We start from the raw sequence: 23,378 nt of genomic DNA on the forward strand, positions 1-23,378 counted from the left end.
TTTATTTCAAGAATGTATATAGTCATGTACTGGACTATTTTACTTGACAGTGTTTACATAACATGCTTGCACTAGCAATTCCCATTTTACCCTGGAGATTAAATGAATGGGTGGATATCTTCACCCTTTACTGATGTAATATATGGATATTGGATTTGCTGTAATGAAAGTTCAAAAGTTGCAAAAATTTGCGACTTTTAAAAAAAAATGTATACGAGGCAGAGTATTCTATAGATTATATGCACATATGGATCACAGTCAGATAATGTACTGTAGAGCTTCCATTAATCATTCACAGTTTATGTTCATGCTAAAAGATTGACTTGCATCTACATCGACATCACTGATCGTATATTATGTCTGGGTGCATCAGAATGACATCACAAAACGGATCCAATTTACACCTCTATTTAGCACTGTCCTTTTAAATACCAGGTGTAAACGGGATCTGTGAGTCACAACTGGGCTGTCCAGCGGGAAACCGCAAATCTGAGGTCAAACAGATACTGATGGAGCATTAGCAGATAATTAAGTTTTCAAGTCACTAGAACATGACAACTGTGAACAAATGTTTCTGAGTTGAACAAAGGAGTGAGGAGAGTTGCAAAGTACAATCAATAGTGTTGAGGGCTCTCTGTTATCTGCCGACACCCAGACGGCTACCGTCCTGCAAACTAATCTACATGCAGCGCACAGTTAATGGCCCACACTAAGCCTCTCGCCGGTGAACGAGATTGGGGTCAGCGCCGGTAAGGCAGTGTAAACAGCAGGAAAAGGACACAGAGGCTCAAAATAATCATGTCATGGCCGATCAACTGTGTTTTATAACAAATAGAGTTGTGGAAATATAAACGGGCTCATTTGTCGGCGATCTTCGCATCAGCATGTAATCTCATCTCCATCGGGTGCTAAAAGAGCCGCACACAAAGCACTTTGGATTCTTGGCAAGTTCCCATTTAAGAGCTGAGGCAGAGCTGCAGAAATGTCATGCCCATCTCTCAAATGGAAAAGTGTTCTGTTAAAGGTTATAGGCCTAAACTTAGCCCTATTTGAAAAGAGCCATGGGATCTGCCAGAGTCAATCCTTTTCTCTAGATTGGGACTGTGTTTGCCCACATAGTCAGGGAAATAAGCAGACGCATTAATCCAGTTTGTGCCCTAAACAACAACAATACCTTCAGATGATGAATATTGTTCACTGTGCGTGTCCACTGAGCAGATACAGTTCACAAAAGTAGAAATAAACTCAAATCTAGAGCTTTTCCAAGGAGACCATCCATCTCTTCTGATGGGAAATTGTACTAATGGGAGCAATAAACAGTCTGAGGGCAGATAGGGATGAAAGTTTAAGATATGCTTGATGGACTAGTATGATGCTGTGGTTTATTTTGGGATGTTTATGGGCTGTCTTTACATTTTCTTTCATTAGAAAATTAAATTCAAAATATCATACCATTTTCAACTAAGAAGAAGAAAGAGTACTGACTGATCATGTGACTGAAGACTGGGGTAATGACTGCTATATATATATATATATATATATATATATATATATATATATATATATATATATATATAATGTATTTTATTACAGTCTTCAGAGTGACATGATCAGTCAGTCCTCACTCTAATTTGGGACTCAATAAACCTTTCTTCTTCTCCTTCATCTTAGTTGAAAACATTTGTTGTTGTTTTTTTCAAATGAAAGAAAATGTAAAGACAGCCCATAAACATCCCAAAATAAACCACAGCATCATACTAGTCCTTAAAGCATATCTTAAACTTCCGTCCCTATCTGCTCTCAGACTGTTTATTGGTCTCATTGAAGGGAACTTCACAACTTGCTAGTACCAGGTTGGACCCCCTTTTTGCATTCACAACTGCTTTAATTCTTCATGGCAGATTCAACAGGGAGCTGGAAACATTCCTCTGAGATATTGGTCCATATTGACTGTTGCTGCAGATTTGTCGGCTGCACATCCATGATGCGAATCTCTCGTTCCACCACATCCCAAAGCTGCTCGATTGGATTAAGATCCATTTATAGTATAGTGAACTCATTGTCATGTTTTAGATGATTTGAGCTTTGTGACGGCATGTTATCCTGCTGGATAGCCAAGAGGAGAAGGTACACTGTGATCATAAAGGAATGGACATGGGCAGCATCAATACTCGGGTAGACTGTGGCGTTTAAACAATGCTCAATTGGTACTAAGCAAAGTGTTCCAAGAAAATATCTTCACACCATTACACATGGTACAAGGCAGGATGGATCCATGCTTTCATGTTGTTTACGCCAAATTCTGACCCGACCATCTGAATGTCACAGCAGAACTCAAGACTCATCAGACCAGGCAACATTTTTACAATCTTCTATTGTCCAAATTTGGTGATCTGACGAGAGTGGCACTGGTGTGTTTTTTGCTGCTGTTGCCCGTCTGCTTCAAAGTTCAACGTGTTCAGAGACGCTCTTCTGCAGAACTCGGTTGTAACGAGAGGTTATTTGACTCCCTGCTGGCCTGCACTCACAGTGCACTTAACGTTCTGGGCCGTGTTTTTGAAGAAAACAGGAAGAAAAGTGTTTTCCCTAATAGACTGTCTGATAGATTTATCACTTGCGCAGCGCAGAGATTTTCACTTAATTGTACTGCACGCATCAGAAGATTATTAAGAGGGCATCTGACATTGATGGAGGAAGTTGCAGCTTTACTCGCAAACTACAATTCATGTTCATCAATAAGGTTAGAACCTGACCCGTTATAAACCTAAATACACTCAAATTAAATCAGCTCAAACCAGTCTGGTCATTCTCCTCTGACCCCTGGCATCAACAAGGCATTTTCACCCAGTTTGTGCGTGAAAATCCAAGTAGATCAGCAGTTTCTGAAATACTCGGACCAGCCCGTCCGGCACACATGCCACGTTCAAAGTCATATAAATCACCTTTCTCCCCCAGTCTGATGCTCAGTTTGAACTTCAGCAGATCGTCTACTCTAGACTATCACATGCCTAAATGCATTAAGTTGCTGCCATGTGATTGGCTGATTAAATTTGCATTAACAAGCAGTTGAACAGGTGTACTTAATAAAGTGGCCGGTTAATGCAATTCATATATCACTGTTTTTAATGTATTTTTCACCACATAAATTCAGCCTTTTCAGGCATAAGAAACGTCCTTTGAAAATATATATATATATATATTTTTTTTTTAATCAATCAATCAACATTTATTTGTATAGCGCTTTACAACAACCGTCAGGTATCCAAAGTGCTTCACATCATAGAATAAAATAAAACATCATATCATACAATAAATACATATAACAGTAAAATCAAAAAAGAAAAGAAAAAGTTGAAAAGAAACAGGAAAAATGAAATTGTCACACCACTACTGCGTATTAAAGGCCATTCTAAACAGGTTTGAGTTTAGACCTAAAAAGAGTTTCATCTGCAATTGTTCGAATATCAGGGGGTAACTTGTTCCAGAGTCTCGGGGCAGCAACTGCAAACGCCTGATCACCCCATCACTTATACTTCGACCTTGGGACTTCTAAAACCAGTTGGTTTGAAGACCGTAACGACCGGCTGTGCTAACGCAGGTTTAAAATCTCAGTTAAGTACTCCGGGGCCAGGCCATTTAGGGCCTAAAAAACAAACAACAAAATCTTAAAATCTATTCTAAACTGCACTGGAAGCCAATGTAAAGTGTAGAGGACGTGAGTGATGTGTGCACGCCTAGATGTATTTGTTAAAAACCGAGCAGCAGCATTTTGCACAAGTTGAAGGTGTGAAATGGAGCTTTGATTTAAACCAACATAAAGAGCATTACAATAATCCAACATAGAACTAATAAAAGCATGAATCACCTTTTCTAGATCATGCCTGTTAAGAAAAGGCTTAACTTTAGCTAGAAGAGGCTTATTAAGCCTTATTAATAAAAAAATATTATAGGGCACCTTATATGCAAAAAACAAGTTTACATGATGCTTGGACATAAATGTGTGTTGGCATTGTGTGAACACAATCACCCTACAGTGATTAAAATCCACCCACTCCTTTTTTTTTTTTTTTTTTTTTTTTTAAACCAAAGCAGTCTCATTAAACATGCTGTTTTGATTCTCTGAGAAGTGTGACATCATACTGCTCTGGCCCCGCCCACGGCCACTGACTGACAGTCCTGCATTACCATAGTTTCCGCCCTCAGCGAGTTGTACACTATCCGCCATTTTCTCCGCGCTCGAGCAGCTGTAGCGACAACAGGGTCTCGTAATCAATCCCAGTGTTCTGTTGTTGGATGTAAGAGGGAACATAAGAATCTTCATTTTCTCCAATCATCTGAGCCACTGAGGAGAGGACCCAGCTGGAATTAGTTTTATTTTGAAGGGAATGCGCCCCAAAATATACCTAAATTCGTTTATGTCTGCGCAAATGATTTCACTCCAGACTGCTTTGTGAACGAGGGTCAGTACAAAGCAGGCTTTGCTAAAAAGTTGTTACTCAAGGATGGATCAGTACCAACTGTTCGTGATCCAGCTTATAGTCTCCGCAGAGCTACTGGTCACGGCTGTAATGAAAGGGAGAGTGCGCACTTTATTACAGTGGTTTTACGGATATAAAGTTACCAGTTTATGAAGCACACCCCGAAAAGGCATAAAGTCTGTGTATATTTGTTTACTATTGGTTATAACGAGTGTTTCTGTGTAATTCGCAGTGTATGTTGATGATAATGAAAGGGAGAGAGAGAGTTTATGGTTAAGACCTTAATGCGCACTTATTGTACTGATTTTCTGGAGTGACAACAGATGCTTCATCTTTTGTGTGATGTACAATAAACTTCATAAAACTGATTAGTAAAGTTTTGGCCATCATTCGGACAGCGGTCCGCTATAACAGGATTAGTGGATAAAAGCAAGATGACAAATAAGTTATAACCGTAATTAAACTAAACCATACCTGTTCTATCTCCATACAGCATATATTATCTGGCTCTGTGGGCATTATTGTCTGACTCCGGGTCGAAATGAACACCGCTACTGAGAGTTTCTGACATTTTATTGCGTGAGATTGTCCTGTTTTGTTGCTGGTATGCTGGAGAATGAGCTCTTGAAGCTCCGCCCTCTTCTTGAAAGGGGGCAGGGAGCAGCAGCTTATTTGAATTTAAAGGGACACACACAAAAATGCTATAAAAAATTATCTGTGGTGTATTTTGAGCTAAAACTTCACAAACACACTCTGGGGACACCTGAGACTTATTTTACATCTCGTAAAAAGTAGAATAATTGGTGCCCTTTAAAAAAAAAAAAAAACTGAACTGAAAACATTTTAGCATAATATTGGTGCACAATATTAATATAATATAATTAATATAATACTATAAGTGCACATGCCCAAAAAAAAAAGAATATAAAATAAAATAATTGTAACTATTATAATATAATATAATATAATATAATATAATATAATATAATATAATATAATATAATATAATATAATATAATATAATATAATATAATATAATATAATATAATATAATATAATATAATATAATATAATGCATGCTGTTCAGGTGTGATTTTGGCTCATTATTCCAAGAATTGCTGCAGGTTGTTCCGGTTGGTATATGATATTTTTATAGGTTTTTGGAAGGCAGAAAATAAAGAAATATTTCAACATAACTAGCTTTATTTGAAGTAGGGGAACATGGAGTCTCTCAAAGAGAAGAAAAGGCGTCTTACCTTTCTCTTGTTGGTGGGGCAGACATAGAGGTAACTCAAAACGGTCTTGACTCCCACTTTATCGTTCAGTCTCTCATAAGTGCTGCCATAATCAGTTGATCTGCAAATAGAAGCAACATTCTCAATATGGCATTCAGAAGGCATAGTTTCTTGTGTGTGATGGGGGGCGGGGGGAGTGGTGGTGGTGGTGGTGGGGTGTCCTGGTATTCCCTATGTTATGGGAACCAAATGTCCCCACACGTATAGTAATACCACTAAATGTTGACCTTGTGGGGACATTTTGGTTTTTTTGGTCCCCATGAGGAAACAACCGTATACATGCTACAGAATTAAATTTTTTTGAAAATCTAAAATAGTAGGTTTAGGGTAGGGTTGGTGAAGGGGGATAGAATATACAGTGATATCCATGCTCCATTCATAACCTGGTGGAAATGAGTACATTCCCCAGCAAAATGAATGGAGATTGGAATTTGTGGACTTCAGCTGAACTCAAATGATTGAACAGATTTCTGCAAATTATATTCATGAGGGTCTTTCACAGATTTTTTGTTCTTTTTCCTGGCTATTTATATTTCCCTGATCCTCAGCGATGAGCGGAATAGCTCGCTAAGACAAACACAATCTGCTGAGCATATGCTGAGCAATTCTGCCTTGTTCTACAAATAGCAAAACTAACATCATCCTGCAACCCCTGGGCATAACAGTGACAACTGATCCAGAGCATACGCTGATTTGTTTGGAAAGGCTAATGATATTTACAGTCTTGCAATTCAGACGTGAGCACGGACGGTAGGAACAAGTCCCTAACAGAGATAAGAGACTACTGAATGATACCAGCATTTCTAACCGATGTACTGTATCAAATGAAAGTATTTTATTTCGCAAAATATATTGATGTGCAATGACACGCCAGAGGAGCTGAGAGGTGTTTATACTCTATGTGTTTATCATTGCAACCAAAACAACAGGTGCTATTGCTGAGAAAATACATTCTGAACTAGTGAAAAGCACTTTACAGGTCACATGAGGAGCAGAGGGAAAAAAAAACTAAAAAACACCCGACATCCACAATATATTATAAGGCTGTTGATTTTAAAATTTAAAATCATTTTATCAAATCACATTGCATTTAAAGGTGTACAGTAAATGTTTTTTTAGATAAATTAATATATATATATAGCCTATACTATAAAGTACTATGAAGTACATAATATATAACGTATATATACAACTTGATATACTAAGACTGAAAATTGTCTCTAGATGTTAAAATTAAAACCTATGCCTGTGAATACAGAAACATCATAACAAAAACACACTTCTAGGTTTTTTGTTTTTGTTTTTTAAGTTCTTGTCAACTCTACAAAATCCACTGCATGTGCCCGGTGTTTTTTATTTGCCAAAAGCTTAATAGAGTTTCATGTTTTACTTTGATTTCCTTTTCCTGAACTCGCTCTCCCCTCTCCTCCAACCCCTCATTTTATCTCAGCAACTCTGTCTTGCCATTCCTGCCATCTCTATTTTTGCTTCCACCTCTCTTTTTCTCCTGAGTGTTGCCTTTCTCAGCTGAGTAAAATATGCTTGTGTCCCATGTCTCTCCCACCGATTTCTCTCTCTTATTCAACGTCTGTGTGGGAATATAACGCTCTTATTTGTATATCTCAAATGTATATTTGCTATTTAAGCATTAAAGGAATAGTTCACCCAAAAATAGCAATTCTGTCATAATTTACTCACCCTCATGTCACTCTAAACACCTTATGATTTTCTTTCTTCCGAGGAACTCACAAGGTGAGTTTTTGAAGAACATCCTGGCCTGATTCTTTCAAAATATCTGACAACTCTCATTCAAATGTTGTATATTCCATACAAAAGCTACACTCTTAAAAAATAACGGTTATATTGACATTGATCATGATGGTTCCATGAAGAACCTTTAGCATCCGTGGAAACGTTCCATTGCACAAAAGGTTCTTTATAGACCTTATGCGCCAGAGAAACGAGGGCGCCGCCATCTTTAGAATATTGTCTTTTAACTTCCGTTTTTGCGGTCGCTCTGTATATTTCTATGGCGCTGCTGTCCAGGAGTAATTTGCTTTTGAAGTGGATTTACTTAATGTAAAGTTAACGAAAGTTATCATGAGGACTGTAATGTTTAAAGCAGATGACTAAACAAATGTCAGTCGACCGGGAAGTTTTTAAAACAAAAATTCATTCATAAACACGCAAAATCGCTGTGAAAATACAGACAGACAGACAGACAGAAAATACAATACAGAAAATACAGTCAAGAGACAACGAGCGCAGTGCTGAAAAGGGGCGTGGCTACATAAGGTCTATAGTGGAAAAATGTTCTTTAGATTCTTAAAATCTTCAAACTAAGAAAAAAAAGTGGTTAAGAACTGTTTACTGAGAGGTTCTTTGATGAACCAAAATGGTTCTTCTGTAGCATCTCAAAAAAAAAACAAAAAAAAAACTCTTTGGAACCTTTTCTTTTAAGGGTGTGTTCACACTTGTAGTTTGGTTTGCTTGGTTTGTTTGGTCCAGACCAAAAAATAAATAAATAAATAAATGTAGTCCTGGTCCATTTAACGTTCACATTGGCATTTTAACATCGAACCTAAAGATACCGAACCTAATAAAGGCATAGGGATATGTTCACAACCTGATTGGTCGGCTTTTATTACGTTCAAGACAGAACTTACCGAACATCCAAAACAATGCTGTGTTCTGAGCTAAATGCGCTCGCTGTATGTGCATAGCTACATATGAATGCATTTTGACCAGTTGAGAACTCGTGAAGAGCTTATAAAATGTGTAAAGGAGTTAAAACAGCGGCAGGAATTTCTCCGTCACACACGCAAACGAAGACCTGCTGTGAGGAGATGCGGTTCTGACGCCTGTACCGAACTGTGATGAGCAACATCACGACTATGACGAGAAAAAACAGGTATGCTGGAGCATTCTGTCCTTTTTAGAGTCGCATCTTGTGACATCATGTCCCGTTTTTGGTTAGTTTTCATGTCTTTGGTTCGTGTTGCGTTCATATATCATTCGAACCGCACCAGAGTTCGTTTGGAACCGAATCGAGACCCATCTTTCCAGCATTTTCGGTCCGCTTGTTTAATGCGCACCAGGGTTCAGATGGCAGCGTTCACACTTATTCAAATGAACCGCACAAACAGAGCAATCGCACCAGGGTTTGTTTTAATTGAACCAAACATCTCAAGTGTGAACACACACAAAGAGTTTGTGTATGAGGAACAGCTTGAAATTCATGACCAAACGTCACAAATTCACTGAAGTGAAGTGAAGTAGCAATCTGATTCATGGATAAATCGTTATTTTGAGTTGGATCTTTTCATGTAATCAGTCTGAATGATTCATTCATGAATCGGACTGATCAGGTTCTCAAGTTCAACTCATTCCCTCATGAATCAGTTGCAGCTCAGTCTAACTGGAGGTAAAGATCTTCAGTGCACAATATTGACATTTCAGCATGTTCCTCACACAACGCTATCTTATAAGTAATTGTAATATTTAACAAAAATACTTGATTTATGATGCTTCTGCATCCTTTTTGAAGATTGCTTCTTCATTCTTTCCCAGAAAATGTGACTCAGTGAAATGTGGCTCTAACATGTCATGTACCGTTACGTATGCTTTTGTTTAAACTACTTGTGAACAAGTTAAAGTTGAAAAATATCACACATGACAGCTCACAAAAAAACCATTCACATTTCTGTGGGGACCAACACAAAGTAAATAATTCATGCTCTCCCAATGACTTGCATGTAAAATATAGCCGAAGCAAAAGCAAGAGAATAGGCCCAGCTTTTCAAGTCTGAATAATTTAGTAGGAGAAACGAGCTGTTAGCCAACACAATCCTCCCCGAATCTCTAATACTTCTCCATCACGTTAGCTTGCTGTTCACAGCAATAGTGCAGAGACGATAGTGTTTTGAACACCATCACTGACCCCATACCAAAGTGACAGTCTCAGAAACACATCCCACACACCGCTTCCAAACAGAGGCAATCTAATTTGAGGCACCATGGAGGATTCACATTTTCCATCGCTCAATTCCTTTTTTCCTCTTCCTAGGACCGGGTCCCACCACCAATAGGGCAGTAATGGATTTCAGTGAAATTACAATGCAATCTTCCCTTTAGTGTCTTATTTTGGAGTGGCAGCAAAATAAAGGCACGAGGATTATTCACAGTAGGACCGTCACTCCTTCTAGATATAAATGTAAAAGGAAGGTGAAGTGAGAAATAAATAGAGGAAAAATATAGAGTAAAAAGAAAAATGAATGAATGAAATTGTCCTGCCGTTTTTAGGATGTAAAAACTGTATTTTCATGGCACTCCACAAAAAAAAAAAAAAAAAAGCACAATAGCATGTAATAGCAAAACAACAAGCAAATAAATAAATGAATAAATTAATTAATTTACAGTAATAAATTGGATGTCATCTTTAATATGATATCTATTTAATACACTGTGTTATCCAATAATAGACAATACCTCAATAGTTATTTAATATAGAAACCAGCAAAACATAAATATAACAAGAAAATATATATCAGAAAAAAATATTTCTACATATTGCTAAAATATCTATATTGTTTCAGAGTAAGAAGTGTTCTGCTTGAGACTGCTTTCATATATTTTAGTAAAAGATGAGTTCCTTAAATGGATTCATTTAAAAATATATATAATAATAAAAAGGGAAAAGGGAAATAAAGTACAGTATCGCTATAGTTAAGGTAGCACAGCAGGAAATGAGCTCATAATATATTGTCTTGTCATAAGACTCATATTTAAGAAGATTGAGGTGGTTCATATTTTTATAGTATCATGACATTCTGAAAGAATAATGTTAATAATGTTCATGTTGGCGGTTTTATTATTTTTATGATGTCATAAGAGACAGGAGTTGAATTATGAAGGTGTGAGCCGCTGCTAAAAGTGGTGTGAGGGTTTCCTGCATTTGTATGACTTTCTTCTGTGTTTATAATGTTTTCCTTGCACACGGCTAAGAAAGATGTGGTTTGTCATGTTATTCAATTATTCAATTCCCGCCAGAAGAGCTCTGTCGAGGCGGCTGGTATAATTATGTTTATACACCTGCTAGCGAGTTTGGAGAATTGCGACGGGGACTTTAGAAAACCATTAAGAATAACGAACATCAAAAAAACAGTATGTTAGGAGAAAAACACAAGTCAGAGACATAAAAGACCAATAAAAGCAAATGCCTGAAGCAGTGGCGACATTATAACACGGCCTAAAAACACAGCATGGACCTTTTCCAGCCTTCCAGGAGAGAAATGAATGCCGTGAAGAAAGCACTGCATCAAAATCCCAGTGTGAATTTAAGGTCGGGATATAAAAAGAGACTTTGTTCTGCGGTGGCACGTGCGTGAACGTTTCACACTGAAAGCTACGGGGACGGGCACACTTTGGTGAAACATAGGCAATAGCTTTAAGGCACATTTTGCGTCTCATATGGTATCACTGTACCTTGTCTTCTATTTTCACATTGAAGATTGGAATGCACATCTGGGAAATATGGCATTTCAACAGGAAAAACACACACAAGAAAACTGTTTGTGTTCAATGTGGAGACACCCAATGCCAAGACGTGATTCCCGACATTTGACCATGTGCCATCTTTGTTTCTGTGAAAATTGGCTTAGTCCTCTGAATCTGGAACTGCACGGCGAAAATGAAACTCAACACAAACTTTCAGTGAATGTACTGTAGGAAGCATGGTAGACAAAGACATGGAGAGAATGCGAAAACAAGAGGTTTGGTGGCCAGGTATCACGTTAGGGATTGTCCGTGAGGAGAAGCCAGATGGTGAGGCAGTAAAGTAGAACAATGTGGAGGCATGTGCACCAGGCTCCAGGGATGGCAAAAGAACAATGAACACAGAAGAGAACTTCAAAAACAAGCCACCACATTACCAAGAGAGGCTGAACCTCAAAAATTCACTCAAAATACACAGAATAACCGAGGATGTAACATAACTGTTGTTTCAATCAATTACATTCTAATATGTACAGTATAACTCTGATGCATATGATGTATAAAAATGATTTTGTTTGATATTTTTTCTTTCATGTGCAGAAACCTTGGCCCTAGAAGTGTGAAATCACGAAATCAGAGGTGCCCGACGTACCTCTGATGTGTAAATTGGCCAGAATGAATATGGAAATTATGTAACGTCATTTATTTCCGGCGCCAGAAAAAGGCAAAAGGGAGAAGAAATGATTCTCCTCTTACTGTATAAATAACTAATTGCTGGTGAGCTTTCAAACTAGTTGGCTTTCAGTATCACTTCAGTGCGTCATCAAGCCTGATCATGGTTGAAAAAATAAAGACTATTAACTTTAGCTAAAATCTTAAAGTCCAAATTATGGAAGGATTTCAAAAGAAGTTGTTGGCGATTGTACGACAGAGCCATGTATAAATTTGCAGTATACAGAAGCATTACTAATGTTTATTATGATCATAGTTTGGTAGATGGTGCTGTGTGCTTTGCTCCATTTGTTTTAAGATTATATTCACACGTTAGCATACATTTCAACACAAACTAGATTTGAAGGTAAATGCACCCTTATCATTTATTGTTACACTGTCTAAAAAGGGAAGCAACGTTACAAAATATTGACTGATTATAATTAACAAAGCTGTTATATATCTAAGCTATTAATATATTAACTGACACCCACGACGGGCACTTGTAGTGTAAACCGCTTTGTTGATTATAATGATGAAAAATGTATACTTTAATTCAGAAAGAATCCATTTAATTGATTTATTGACAATAAATACATGTATAATGTTGCAAATTTTATTTTAAAATAAATGCTGTTCTAATGAAATAAAAATAAAAATAAAAATCACACAGCACAATAATTTTCTACTACTACTAATAAAATTATAATAATACGTTTACTGAGCAATTTAACAAGGACAATATAACACTGAAGACAAGAGTTATATCTGCTCAAAATGGAGTTTTGTCATTACAGAAAACAATTAAAAAATACAATAAACAAAAGTTATTTTAAATTGTAATATTTCAAGATATAATCTTCTGTTTTAGACTGTAAAAAAAAAAAAAAAATCTTATGAACTTTTGAATTGCAGTCTATGGAGCTCTCAGTATCTCACTGTTGCCAAGTCTACAGTCCAATTAGTGAAATAGTGAAAGATCTGTAAGTGTCAACATTTCCAGTGTAGACACAATGTAGGACGTACGAGTTTGATCAATATTAATTTGCACATCAAGCCTCTCTGGAAAAATCCCACACAGAGCAGCACTTCTCATCAAGACAAACTCCCAAATATCTAGTTTAGACCTCTGTGATTCCACCTAAAAATATAGAACTTGTTCCTGATCTGTTCCTCAATGCATATACACACATAGCTCTACTTTTCTGATGCCAGCTGGCCACTGTCCAGCAGATAGTGTCCGTGTTCGCTCTGATAACACCGGGCAAAAACACAAAGGTGTAGAGAGCAGAGAAAAATGAAAGGAAGGGAAAGATACCCACTGGATCAATCGCTTGGCCTTATATTCCACAGGGAGACTTGAAAAGGATTGTGAATGAAAAAAAAAAATTCGTACTTGAACTTGTGCTAGTTAGATGAGACTGTAGAGACCTGAATCCCTCTCGCTTTGGCAGCCCTGGGGCTAAAGTGAGCCTGGAGGATGGCAATACACATTCAGTATTGTTTGGCTGTGTGGGAACAAAGGTGGAAAGGGAGGTGAACACGGGCGAAATGCAGGAACGACGCATCACTGCCGGCTTTAAGATTCTGATGTGATATATTATGCCAAGGAAGTTTGTGTGTGAGGTGGAGGTTAATCTGACTCCAGGCTGCCGACGTTGACATGAATCAAGCGTTTGCACTGACAGACTAACTGTGTGGTGGTTTGGGGGGAAGAGACAAGACAGGAAGACAGAAAGAAAATAATAAATGAATTATTTCACGAGCAGCATAACTCATCCTGGGTCGACATTGCATTCAGTAACCATAGGCAGTTTTGATTTATATGCTGTTTAATGTTGATGATCGCGTTATTTTAAAAATGCTATCGCATGTTTCTGCTTCTTCACCTGTGCTTTTTTTGATTAGGAGATTCACTACTCTTTCAGAAGATGCGTAATAGCGCCCACTACCATATAACAGTGGAAAGACGGAAATGTCCGTCAATGGCGGGGAAAGAGTATTTCACCGCTTGAAAGATGAATGTTGATTTGATTGATTTGATTTGATTTGATTTGATTTAGATTTTTCTGCTAAATTTAACAATGAAATAACCAAAAAATAAGGAGTAGGCTGAAGCCAAGGCTTATATGTGCCTACCCTATTTAACCACATACCTGAAGAATCAGCATTATAAATTATAAAAAAAAAAAACCAATATACATAATTATACAATACTGCACATACATAATTTTTTTTTACATAATATTAACAAAATGTACATACTAACTGAATAATCATTAACAATTTTCTTTTTACATTTTTTTAAAGCTAAACAGAGAAGTACATAATTTCAAATCATCTTTTAGTGCATTCCATAATTTCACACCCATAACTGATACACATCCAGATTTTACATTAATTCTTTCTTTTCCACATTCAAACATAAACAGACCTCTTAAGTTATATCTACCCTCTCTTAACTTAAATAATTTCTGAATACCAGATGGAAGACTTTTATTAAGTGCTCTATACATTATTTCCAATATTTTTATATATACAATATCAGTAAATTTTAAAGTATTACTTTGAATAAGTTTGTTAGTTGGTTCGCAATATCCTACTTTATTAATAATTCTAATAGCTCTTTTTTTGTAACTTAATTAATACAGCTATATTTGTTTTATTTGCATTTCCCCATATTTCTGAACAATATGACAAATAAGGCATTACTAAGGAGGAATATATCATTCTCAAACCTATTTTATTTATGATATATTTTGTTTTATACAATATTCCTACTGATTTTGCTACCTTACTTCTAATGTATTCCAACCCATTCTCACTCCCAGGGCGTCAAAAACTGAAGCATGGTCAAGTGCCTTCCGCGTCACCAAGGAGACGTCGAAGGTACCCCTAGGCGTCACTTCATTGACGAACAAGGAACTCCATTGATTTCAACGGGTACCCCTAGGCGTCACTTTATTGACGAACAAGGAACTCCATTGATTTCAACGGGTACCCCTAGGCGTCACTTTGTTGACGAACAAGGAACTCCATTGATTTCAACGGGTACCCCTAGGCGTCACTTTATTGACGAACAAGGAACTCCATTGATTTCAACGGTTTGCCTTAAGCGTCAGATTAAGACGCAAAAGGCAAATTAGCCTACGTCATCGAAATTTTCTAAAGCTCTGGTAAGAAATAAGGCCTAATAAATTTATGTTTTTTATAGCTAAGTTTGTATAGCTACATAAATGTATTTAATGTCCATAAATCCGCTTTTTAATATTATCTGTAGAAGACTTTTATCTGGGCTAGGCTACCTCCAGCAACTCCAAAGATTTAAAATCCATAACGCATGTGTGTATACATGTATACATACATATACACACATGTACGCAATGTGCATAAAATGTACGAAAAAATATAAAAATACAAATAAATAAATGAATGAATTAATTAATTAATTAATTAATAATAATAAGGATACAGTAGGCCTAAACAATCATTTAATTATGCATTATAAAAACGCATATATATATATATATATATATATATATATATATATATGTATATATAGCATATATATATATATATATATATATATATATATATATATATATATATATATATATAGTATACAGTAGGCCTAAACAATCATTTAATTATGCATTATAAAAACGCATATATATATATATATATATATATGCGTTTTTATAATGCATAATTAAATGATTGTTTAGGCCTACTGTATACTTCTGGCCTGTTTCTTATTGTAAAAAAAAAAAGAAAAAAAAAGATTAAAACACACACACATTTATATTTATAGATTTGAGATCTTTAGGCTATTTTTACATTTGATGCCAGGGACATTAATAAATTAATTATCAGCTCGCTATTAATGTTATCTGTAGAATCTGCGATATTACGTGCTTTTACTGTTGTGGTTCTTATGTTGGCCAATCAAAACATAACAAACTCTTACACATAATCAACCGGGTATTTTTATGGAGTAATTGTTGGTTTATAATTAATAAATGTAAAACATTGTAATATATATATATATATATAATAAAAGCAATGCCACCAATTAAGTTTTTTTTTTTTTTTTTTTTTTTTTTTGCCATCCTGTTCTCGCGGTAAGTCCTGTCGCGCTTTCAACGCTATATCTCGTCTTTGCACGGTAGGTTCTTCTGGTGTTCTGGTACATAATTTAGATAAAGAATTTTTCTTGGAATCATTGTACTTTTTTGTGCATCATGTTCACACGTCTATCAGGGTTGTTATATATATATATTTCATTCATTTTATTTTATTTTATTTTTTATTAAGAATAAAAGCCATACCTAAAACCTATTGACGGGTGCTAACGATACCTGATGATATGCTGCTAGTGGCCTACGCCCATTAGCATGTTAGCTAATACTTTATAATTTGGGGTTTATCAGATACTTTATGACCTGGGATTTGTGTTTGACTGCCATAATAGACTAATTAACTCAAATGAATAAGAATGTTAAAACTTCGACTAAGATGAAAAGAAGATTTGGTTAAAACTCTAATAACTTGTCATTAACATTTTTTATTAATTCAGATAACCTGTATTATCTTATATAATATATCAGTACTATTTACAATCAATGGCATGTGAACATTAAATCTTTTTATTTTTGTAATATCTTTCTTTGTTTTTCCATAGGTTATAACGAACCCAACATCACTTTTAAGAACTTTATCTATCCATCTATCTATCTATCTATCTATCTATCTATCTATCTATCTATCTATCTATCTATCTATCTATCTATCTATCTATCTATCTATCTATCTATCAGCTATATAACGAACCCAACAGCACTTTTAAGAGCTTATCTATCTGTCTGTCTGTCTGTCTGTGTGTCTGTGTGTCTGATCTATCTGTCTATCTCTGTTTTGATCTGTGTATCAATATCTCTCTATCTGTCGAGTGTCTATATACAATCACATGATGGACTTTGAGTTAGAAGAAGAGTTGAGAAATACTGATGAGCTCCTTGAAAACTTACAAGCTCGAGAGGTAAAATAAAGTTATTGTACAAGCATTGAGTTTAGTATATTTTTTGAAAATTGTCCTGTTGATTTTAAATTAAGTCACAATATATATTTCACAATGACTGTTACTTTATTGGTCAATAGTATGCATTTATTAACCCTAACAAGACATTAAGTGATATTATATTTCTTGAATTTTTGGCTAGTCTTTTGTTATGCTCTTAGGAAAGACTGTCCAAAAGCAATGTGCAGCCTCTACCCCCACCCCCTACTGTTCAATGGAGAAAGAGGGACAGCCAAGGTGAAATAATTTACAAATATCCAAGAGCCAGAAGGGCAACTGTAGAACGTAAGTATAAGGTACTCACTGTATATGCTCATAAAAATGATATATATGTATAATTCTCCATATGTGAGTCCAGAATCCATACTCCATATATACTGTATATATTAAGAAGCAATTGTATATATATATACTTTATGTGAAATTGTGCTTCTGTTTTGTAAATAGGACTAGGAAGTGACCACAACAACCTTTCTGGTAATGTTTAGCTACATCAAAATTATGTTGAGTGTATGTGTATCTCTTTTTTTTTATTTCTTTCTCACAATTCTTTTTAGCAGGTCCACTTGTTATAGAAGATGACTTGACGGGTGGCCCTGCAAATACCTCTGAGACAGCTGGTATACACTGAAGCAAAATATTGATTAGTGTTTCATATTTAAAAATTAACTTTTTTATATAGATGTGAATAATTCCATCATTAGACTTTTAATGATGGAATTTTGTTCCACCACAACAACCTTTCTGGTAATGTTTAGCTACATCAAAATTATGTTGAGTGTATGTGTATCTCTTTATGTTTATTTCTTTCTCACAATTTTTTTTTAGCAGGTCCACTTGTTATAGAAGATGACTTGACGGGTGGCCCTGCAAATACCTCTGAGACAGCTGGTATATACTGAAGCAAAATATTGATTAGTGTTTCATATTTAAAAATTAACTTTTTTATATAGATGTGAATAATTCCATCATTAGACTTTTAAGTGCATACACAGTTATATACTTTTAGATGTAAATCTTGATTTTTTTTTTAAATATATGTTTATTAATTTGACTTAGATACCATTCTTGAAGAGCTAAAGAGGCTGTTGGACACTACGGAAGTTGATGATAATGTTATGCCAATGCAAGATCATCAACCTCGGTCTGCATCCAATGACTGGACCATTAGAACTGAAATGAGGGAGGAGAGATGGAAAGAAGCTAGATCTTCACTTGTGGAGAACATTTTGAAAGGAGAGGATGCAAGTTCCTCATCCTGCCAACAGTGTAGATCAAATGCAGCTATTGTGCGCTGTAGGGACTGTCTCCCTTACCCTTTCCTCTGTGCCGATTGTGATGAGAGAAGACATGGTAGCTTCTTTGTTCTCCATAATCGGGATTCTCTTGTCTCAGGTTTTGTACAACCTTTACCTCCATCCACAGGATTCTGCCAGGAAGCTGGTCAAATTTCTGTTAAACATCTTGGTAAGATAATGTTATGCTTAGTTGTATTGTTGTTTTATTGTGCTCTTAATATATGATGTTTTTAAATATATCTTATTTTTTGCACAGTTCGACTGCTGCCTGTAGAAATACCTGCCCATATTTGTGATTGCAGTAATGGGACAGTCCTTGTTTCTTCAGGCAGGCCCATGACCCTCATCACTATGAATGGAAAGGAAGATTTTTGCATCACATTTTTTCTAATATTTATTACCATTTCCTTATTGTCTAATAATTATATGTAGCTTGTTTTACTCCTGTAGGCCGTTACAACCTTAGCATGCCTCACTTGTCCTGTGCTTCGTGTGGACATTCACGAGAGACGTCTTTGTCAGAACTTCAGAGGAGTGGTTACTGGCCTGGCAACATCCCTGCAAGTATGCTGTTCACAACAGATGTGCTCGTCTCATTTCAAGAGATGAAAATGGCATCACCAGGGATGTCTTTTCAAGCATTTGTTAAAATGCTTGATGAGAAAACAATTCTCTTTGGTAGAGTAAGTATTTTATTTGTTTTTAAATTTGATTTATCATTAACCACTGGCAAGTAAAATTACTATTTTCTTTGAAAGTAGTAGAAACCTTTTCATGTATAGATTTAACAACTAAGATATTGAATATAGTGAAAATTATATACAATGTGATTCTCAATTCAGCTATGTACACTAGCCTTAACTGATGTTAAAGTTAAACTTTATCCTTTTAACCTTTTGGAGATTAATTTAAAAGAATATGAGTGCTTTCAATGCTACATATAATCAAACATGTTCTACCCAGTAAAACACCAGTATTACATGTGCTTAATTTTGCAGAGTGGAAAAATATCAGCCAATGTTTTTAGCTGCAGTTTTAATGAATGGGTTGCAGCAAGATATGCAGTGGAAAAGATGTGCCAGGAGGAGTTTTTCACTTGTCCAGCATGCACTCCAGACATGCTAGCTGTATGTGTTGACGGAAATCGCAAACACTATCGGTTTAAAAACACAGCAAGGTACTTTTTTTAAATAAAGTGATTTTCTTAATTTTGAATGATGTGTTAATATACGTTCTTGATGTGTTTCTCGATAGCACAGAGAAAAGAGGATTATTTGACCATATTTTTATACAAAGTGATGTGGAGGTGTCTGACTTTGTGGACTTTGTCCGCAACAACAATGATCACGTAAGTATTTTTATTTATGTTAGCATGATCACGTAAGCATTTTTATTTATGTTGGCAGATATTACTAGATAATTTCTTTTACAGCTTTTCACAAACAATTTTACACATTCCTTAAACTAAATGTATTGCTTAGAAAATAATTAAACATATCCAGAAGATAAAATATGATGCCCTCTGACAACATGCTATGTGCATTTTTACATTATGACTACTTCAGATATTTGTGTTCATTGTTTTAAAATTAGCTTGGATTGAAGCAGTCAATGTGTAGTTTTTTAAAGGCCATAATATAACAGTTAACTCAGTCAATATGTACAATACATGGTGAGATGGATTTGTTTGTTCAAAGCATTAATCATTTTTGAGAAATCTGTAAACTCATCTTACAAAAGCTAATGTGAATGTTCTGTAAATATTGAATCTTTTTTGTTGATCATGTGTAAAGTCCTGTCACATTTAGAGTGGTCTATTTAGCATCTCTTTTAAGCTTTTTTAAAATGTTTATAATTTATATGATCTAGGTGTCGGGAAGAGGACTGTGTGGTGCATCACAATGGACAGCAGCAAAAGAATTGGCCAAAAAATCAAGCAGCAAACTGGATGAGGAGGGATTAGAGATTGCTGTCTGTCGCCATGGCATTCTCCTTATGGCCTTAAACATGTTCCGAGGGGAAATTTTTGCTTACCCACTCTTTCTTCAGAAAAAACTTGCAGATATGTCACAAGGGAGCATTACATTTTTCTGTTCAGATGTAGCCTGCAAATACTTCCCATATCTCCAACGTGTGTCTAAACAGTGCCCTGAGCTGCAGTCTTTACTGGACATGCATCCTTTTCTGTCTGTGATGCATGCCAAAGCACACTCTTGGAAATGTGAGGTATATTGCCATGCGTTTTAAACATGTAATAATAAGAAGAAATGCACAAATTTTAAATGCGTTGATTTTGTCGGATTTAAAAACTTGTTAGGTCAAGTACAGTGGGGCCTACCAGGAAGGAGCTGGGTCAACTATTGGTGAGGAAGTGGAGCAGGTGAACAGCTTCCTATCTAGAATTGCTGTTACAAGCAAATACATGTCAAAATCAGGTTTGTTGAATTAAGTATGAATAATATAGAATGACTTTTGTTATATACGTACCTCTCATTACATTTTCTTATATGTATGTTATAGGCAGAACAGACATGATTACAACGCAAGCCATGTCCTGGAATAAGCGTAAGGTTCTCAATTTGGGACAAGCTCTAGTTAACAGATATACAAAGGTATAACTTTCTTCTCAGTCACATATTGCAGTTGGGATTTTTAGGTTTTACTCATTTATTCCTATCTTAATTAAAGGTGTAAAAAGTAAATCAAAGTCAATCAGTAGTAGGGGCCGTGTCTACTCATGATAGGGGAGAAGAGAGTGAGAACAAGAGGGAGGGAAACATTACAAAAGAAGGGAATATCACTGGAAAAAGAGCAATCAAGGGAGGGGTGTGTTTGTTTGAGTTGATTTTAAATATCCAGTGTTTCATAGAAATTGTTTACTGCACCTGTAAATGAAATGCAGGACTTTTTCAAGTTGACTTTGTATTTTGTAGACTCAGAAGGCTCTTCAAGTGCAGCAACACACCTTGGAGGCATTGAAGACAGAGCTAACACTTCAAGATGATACTGTTCATCAGTGGGTTTCAGATGTACAGCAATGGGCAGAAGGTATTGTTTTGATTTGCTTTGTTATTATTCTTATTATTGGCAGGTAACAATAATTCTAATTCTTGTGTAGAAAATGACCGACACGGGAGTGGTGATACGAGAAGGTTGCAAGAAGAAATAGAGGCACTAACAGTCAGCATCAAAAGGCGTACACAGCGTCTGTACAGTCAAACAGGTGAAACACAAACATTGGGAATTTACCATGTTATTTTTTAACTATTATGTCATTGGATGTCACATTGTATATGCATTTATTTCTTTGTAGCTAAAAAAGTGCTGTAATGTTTTTTATTTTTTATTTAATTCAGATAGCAACAAGCGACGCCATTCTTTGCGACTCAGAAGGAGTGAGGAAAAGAAGAAGCTAGCTGCTGCAGTGGAAGAATACAACAGCATAGCGGATCCATCCCAGCAGCTTGGCTCAGTCGAAAACTTTTTTACAGCTGAGACTGTTGCTTGGCCTTGGCAAATCCCTTGCAGTACTGGTATGTTCTAAATAACAGGGCAATTCAGTTATGTTCCCAGAGAGCCACAACCAGCAGAGTTCAGTTCCAACCCTAATCAAACACATCTGCCTGCAATAATCAAGCAATCCTGAAGACCTTGACCAGGAACAAAATTGAATAGCACTATTCTGTAAGACAAGTCTATGTCATTGTTTTTATGAGCAGGCACTGTATATAATGACTCTTTTGTTAACCTTATTTCAGAATTGGCTCCATTTCTCACCAAGAGGAAGGTGTTTGACAAGGTGATGGCAGTGAGACGCCTTCAGGAAGAGAGAGGTCTAATTTGTAAGGAGATGAAACAGCACTGGACAGTCCTGACACAAAAGATGTCCAAATTTGAAGCACTGATTAATGAGATAAGTTCAAAATGTAAGAAAGTCTTTAAACATTTATTTGCGCTTGTGTATACAGTATATAGCATTGTATTTTTTCTTAATGTATCCTTTTGTTTTTCAGCTCTTTTTCCAACACTGTCTGACACTGCATGCAAAGGTCTCCTCTGCATTGTTCGAAAGAAACATTATGAACTTAGGCATTTAATGCAGTTGGTAAAGGCAGGCTATGTAAAAATTTTCAGCCAACAAGATTTGATGTCTGAAGAAGAGAAGCTTGACCAGGAAGATGACTTGCAAGAGGAAGGGCTGTCAGAAAGCGACAACAGCTCAGATGATGAACAGGATTTTCCTTAAAGGTGGGGTATGTGATTTTCAAAATCAAAAATTTTCATTTCAGTGCTTCTAACTCAGTGGCTGTAAGTGGGTTAGGAATAGGATTTCAAGTGATTTTGAAAAAATGGCCAAAAAAGAGAATCACATACCCCACCTTTAATAAGGCACTATCACGATTTGTCTGGGAACAGACCGGGGTGTCTTTGAACAATTACCTTATAAATTCCATACGGCTAATATTATATCTAAAAAAACTACTTTGATGATTAAGATCAATGGAGCTGTCTAAGATTCTGTAATGGAGTTTACATTCAGTGTGCATATTTTGACACTTAATAGTTACTCAAGGCACTTATTTTACTTGTCCAAATGAAATAAAATGTATTCCAAAACATATATACAATACTCAAAACAAACTGGGATATTCACACACAAATTACATTTGACTGCACTTAATTTAGATTTTTTTTAATTTGTCTTATATTTGGTTTTATAATTCTAGATTGTATGAATGTGTCCTGGTATGTAAAGCACTTTGGCCGACATGTGTTTTAAAATGTGTTACATAAATAAATGTGGATTGATTGTCTGAGCTCTTTTTTCCCCCCAATTTTTTATTGATTTAATAAAAAAAACTACAAACAAATCCTTACCATGACTCTTACTGAGACCATCTTTTTTTTAGTTAGATCAATGACATTTGGGACAAAACACCAAAATATTATCATTGCTCATACTTAGTGATGTGTTACAGTGACAAATGGCTGAAAAGTGCATATAAGCAAGATTACTGATGCAAAG

At 35.8% G+C, this 23,378-nt stretch overlaps 3 protein-coding genes across 7 annotated transcripts in view; 1 reads left to right on the forward strand and 2 right to left on the reverse strand.

Annotated features, from left to right (window-relative positions):
* Positions 1-5,838, reverse strand: part of sorcs3a (sortilin related VPS10 domain containing receptor 3a) — a 153,161-nt gene extending 147,323 nt beyond the window's left edge. The window contains exon 1 of the mRNA XM_082163362.1: positions 5,735-5,838. The gene's annotated coding sequence lies outside the window, so the exon portion shown is untranslated. The remainder of the gene's footprint in view (positions 1-5,734) is intronic.
* LOC309494152 (uncharacterized protein) overlaps positions 1-23,378 on the reverse strand; it is a 336,845-nt gene that overhangs the window by 90,356 nt on the left and 223,111 nt on the right. The window lies entirely within an intron of this gene.
* Positions 16,670-23,199, forward strand: LOC309494135 (uncharacterized protein). Of its 5 annotated transcripts, XM_082163365.1 has the most exons (19): positions 16,670-17,015; positions 17,216-17,339; positions 17,502-17,531; positions 17,612-17,674; positions 17,883-17,945; positions 18,114-18,350; positions 18,450-18,521; positions 18,609-18,709; positions 18,802-19,035; positions 19,351-19,529; positions 19,607-19,700; positions 20,222-20,578; positions 20,670-20,787; positions 20,873-20,964; positions 21,286-21,400; positions 21,471-21,575; positions 21,709-21,885; positions 22,111-22,278; positions 22,366-23,199. In XM_082163365.1, exons 1-19 carry the CDS (start codon positions 16,944-16,946, stop codon positions 22,596-22,598), a joined length of 2,634 nt encoding a protein of 877 aa, XP_082019491.1. In that variant the 5' UTR covers positions 16,670-16,943; the 3' UTR covers positions 22,599-23,199. The 5 variants fall into 5 exon arrangements, 3 of the variants coding, with proteins under 3 accessions (XP_082019491.1, XP_082019489.1, XP_082019490.1); XM_082163363.1 differs by having other exon boundaries at positions 18,114-18,521; XM_082163364.1 differs by having other exon boundaries at positions 17,615-17,674; positions 18,114-18,521.

Source organism: Leuciscus leuciscus (assembly GCF_965113295.1).
Source record: "Leuciscus leuciscus genome assembly, chromosome: 3".
Classification (NCBI taxonomy): domain Eukaryota; kingdom Metazoa; phylum Chordata; class Actinopteri; order Cypriniformes; family Leuciscidae; genus Leuciscus; species Leuciscus leuciscus.

Excerpts from the sequence above, each read along its gene's own strand:
- LOC309494135 (XM_082163363.1), top strand. The coding sequence starts at position 16,944 with ATGATGGACTTTGAGTTAGAAGAAGAGTTGAGAAATACTGATGAGCTC. Across the intron at positions 17,016-17,215 it reads AAAACTTACAAGCTCGAGAG|GAAAGACTGTCCAAAAGCAA; the intron begins GTAAAATAAAGT and ends TTATGCTCTTAG. Across the intron at positions 21,401-21,470 it reads TGTACAGCAATGGGCAGAAG|AAAATGACCGACACGGGAGT; the intron begins GTATTGTTTTGA and ends ATTCTTGTGTAG.